Source organism: Trachymyrmex cornetzi, unplaced genomic scaffold (genome assembly GCF_001594075.2).
Source record: "Trachymyrmex cornetzi isolate Tcor2-1 unplaced genomic scaffold, Tcor1.1 scaffold947, whole genome shotgun sequence".
Lineage (NCBI taxonomy): Eukaryota > Metazoa > Arthropoda > Insecta > Hymenoptera > Formicidae > Trachymyrmex > Trachymyrmex cornetzi.
The window spans coordinates 52,091-56,210 of NW_017300297.1; the positions used below are offsets into that span (position 1 = coordinate 52,091).

The 4,120-nt window shown below is 33.1% G+C and overlaps 1 protein-coding gene across 1 annotated transcript; it reads left to right on the forward strand.

Moving 5' to 3' along the window:
* The first annotated feature begins 1,510 nt into the window (after positions 1–1,510).
* On the forward strand, positions 1,511–3,211 carry LOC108769774 (uncharacterized). Its single transcript, XM_018520959.1, has one exon. The coding sequence runs from the start codon at positions 1,511–1,513 to the stop codon at positions 3,209–3,211; it is 1,701 nt and encodes a 566-aa protein (XP_018376461.1).
* The last annotated feature ends 909 nt before the right edge of the window (positions 3,212–4,120 follow it).

Below are 4,120 nucleotides of genomic sequence, written 5' to 3' on the forward strand. Positions count from 1 at the left end.
TTCCGATAATTCATTGATTTGGTCAAAGTTTACTTCACCATCAACAATTTTATCTACTTTGGACAAAAAAGAGGATTTTAATTCTTGCTCTACGTCATTAACTTCTTTTTGGTTAATTAATGTCTGCAGAATTTCGCCCCCCTGAATGTTGGAGACACGAGAAGGTTGCACTAAAGAATAGACACTCAGTAACCTATACATTTGTGCAAAAGTTAAGGGATCTGGATGACAGTTACTTCCACAGGAGTTCCTTATCATGCCAAAAAATCGCTGAAGCCAAATTGTACATGTTCAGATTGTAATACACATTATTTAAAGATAATATATTTACAATTATTTACCTCTAGTGAATCTTGATTCATCCTAGACGTCATAAAGTACTCATAACCACACGTGTCTGTCAGAAATGTATGTAGTTGTAACGCAGTAGTTAAAGTAACTTTTAAACCACCATTAGTTTGTGGTGTTATAAAAGATGCGTTATTATTCCGTGTAGCGACTTCCCAATCGTGCAGGTATTTGAGAAAATCTTCTAGTATCTGGAAAAAAGCAATTTAGAAAATCATGGACAAAATATGTATGGAATTTTTAGAAATCCACAAAATGTATTCAATTAATATTTGCAAATAAGCCTATCTGTCTTTGGATAGTGCCGTTTCGCATGGCAGTTAAGATCTTGCATTCATCACATCGATCAGCGCATTCATGCGTTCTATGAAAGCGATTGTACAATTGTACAATTGTACGGTGGATGATTCTACATCTTGCTCGCAATCTTGGTCGGTTCTTTGAGGAGTAACGTTATCGAATAAGGACGGTATTTCTATACTTATATCATCATAACCTTCACTGATCAAATTTGCCATATCTGCTACAAAAGATCATGTTCAGCATTGGACTTCTTTTCTGAATAATTCTTGCCAACTATCGGAATAGCATTTTGTCTCAATTTCGGTATTATTCTTTCAGTACGATGTACTGTACCATCACTCAATAAAACATCGTTTGAACGAAAAACATCTTCGATGCTGAAATGTTCCTCACAAACAAAACTATGTTCAGTAAGTGGTCTCTTCAACTGACCTAAATTTGCAGTCCAACGATCCAACAATTTTTTGTCCTAATAATGAAATGAATAATCATAAATGTTGCACATAACCTTATAAAATGTAATGAGTATTTTCTTACGTACTTTAGGTGCTCTAAAAAGACTTTTATTCTTAATTCCATTTTCTTTGTTTTGCTTTTTCATACATTCCAGCCCATTTCGGCAATTACAAACTATACAAACGCGTTTTCCATTTTCTACAATTTGCTCATGGAGTTTAGACTTACAATAATGAATTTGCTGCAAGGCGAGCATTGCGCAGACGCTGACGTCACAAAGCGGAAAGTGTGGGTTGTCTCTGACGCCATATTGGCAATCGAAACTGGGACCACTTTTAGAAGCGGAGATTTTACTCCTTCTTAATACTCCGTGACTGGGACATTAAAAAATAGATTAATAAAGATGTGGAAAACGACAAAATTGTTTCTGGAACAAAACAAAAACATATTGCTTACTAGGGCTGATAAAGGAAACGTGACGGTTGCTATGGATGCTAAAGATTACAAACAAAAAATGCTTAGTTTGCTTAATGATGATAGTACCTACGAAATTATTAGAAAAAATCCGATTTGTAATTTAACTAGGAAATTGGGGGAATTATTAATATTATGGAAAAATAAAGATTACATAACGAAACAAGACTATAACTATCTTTATGTGAGTGATGGCTCACTTCCAGGGATCTATGGTTTACCAACGATCCACAAAGTAGACGTACCGCTCAGAATTATAGTATCAGCCATTGACAGCACTTTATATCCACTTGCGTCCTTTTTACACAAAATTATCTCTAAAGTTAGTCTTGAATCGCAGAGTTACATAAAAAATAGCTTTCATCTAATAGAGATCATCAAGAATATATCACTGGGGGACAATGATGTCTTAGTCTCTCTAGATGTAGTATCATTGTTTACAAATGTTCCTCTTGATTTAGCTATGGATAGTATTAATTACAGATGGTCATCCATATCAAAAAATATTAAAATTGATAGGAATGAATTTATGAAGGCACTCAAGTTAGTATTTGAATCTGCGTTTTTTTCTTATGATAATACCATCTTTCGACAAAAATATGGTATGCCTATGAGCTCACCTCTTTCGCCAGTCATAGCTGATCTAGTCCTACAAGATTTAGAGATGAAAGCATTAAGTACATTAGAATTTCACTTGCCCTTGTATGTGAGATACGTGGATGATGTGGCTTTAGCCGTACCTTCTGAAAAAACAAATGCCATTCTTGAAGTTTTTAATTCTTTCCACCCCCGTTTACAATTTACAATAGAGGTGGGAGGCACCACATTAAATTATCTAGATTTGACGTTAATCAAGGTTGACAAGAAATTAGAATATGATTGGTTCCATAAGCCAACTTTCTCTGGTAGGTACTTGAATTTTATTTCTGAACATCCGATTTCCCAAAAAAAAGGCACAATTATTAGCATGGTAGATAGAGCTTTCTTGTTGTCTGTTCCGAAATATCACAAAAAGAACCTTAAAATTGTAATAGAAACGTTACTCATGAATGACTATCCGCTGGAGTTTATATTTGACACAATCAATGAAAGATTAAAATCATTAGTACACAAAAAAACTTTGAAACAAAAAAAAAATGACGAAATTGGAAATGCTGGTTTAGATAATAAGAGATGGTTTTTAGTTCCATATATCAATAATATTACTAACAGGTTCAAAAACGTAGTTAAAGATTTGAATGTAAAATTGAGTTTTTTCAGCTTGAATAAGCTCAATTGTTTCATAAAAGCACAAAAAGATCAAGTGTCATCCCTATTAAAAAGAAATGTAGTATACAAAATTAGTTGTAGCGATTGCGACGTGTCTTATGTGGGCCAGACCAAGCGCACATTGGCAACAAGAGTAAAAGAGCACAAGAATGATATCAAGAAGAGGGATGGCAATCTCTCAGTAATCAGCGAACATAGATTAAGTTCAAATCATGAATTTAATTGGGAAGACGTCGAAATTTTGGATTCAGAAAGATGGTTATACAAAAGACGTATTTCAGAAATGCTTCACATAAAATTGCAAAATAACGGCATAAATTTACAGTCAGACACGGATTTGCTACACAATTCATATGTATGAATAGGTATGTACCTATTCTCGAAGAACTCAAATAAATTGAATATGATAATTATGATTTAATATTAAAATATAGATTTAAATAAATTGATAGGATGTGATTGGTTTATATATTGCAACTTTCATTGGTTATATGCTCTGGTTGACAGTGGCTTTGGGCTGGTTTACAGAAGAATAATGGTAGCAGAAACATAACATGATATAAGCGATTGAATTTTGTATACAAGTCTGACTTTGTCAGCCTTTGACTACGAACGTTGAAGAATGAGACGTTTAAAGTTGTAATGTACAGACATAGATATACAATTCATTTTACAAGATATTGATTATGGATAATTTGCAATAATCAATTGTCATTGTTCGAATGGGTGAGTGTTGGTTTCTTCTTTGATTGATAGTGTAATATAGCAATAAATGTTGTTCATTTATGTAGAACCCTTGTGATTCTAAGTCCACAAGATCTGCTAATCTTGTTCATCCAAGTGAACACAAGGACGGAGCGACCACTCTCTAGTTCGGATGATTGACTGAAATTTGATACTGTTTGTCACTGAAGATGGCCCGGAAGTAAGGCCGAAACGTATGAATAAAGATTGAAAATAATAAATCAATTGTATTAATATTACTGCACAAATTACGCAAGTGGTTGACTCTTAATTAGCCCGATATTTTAAATTATTGATAATATTAAGTTATTTAGTAATTGATTTAAAGGTATGTTTGGCTGCAAGAACATTATCTAATAATTCAACTAAAATTATCATATAACATCACAGTACATTCAGGCTTTGTACTTTTCGTTTATATAAACTTTAAATTAAAAACTTCGTTTTTAAAACAAAAACTTAAAAACTTAAATTAGTTTCCACCCAGACAGCACACATATGAAAATATCTAAAACTGGCGCATAAG

Excerpts from the sequence above, each read along its gene's own strand:
- LOC108769774 (XM_018520959.1), top strand. The coding sequence starts at position 1,511 with ATGTGGAAAACGACAAAATTGTTTCTGGAACAAAACAAAAACATATTG.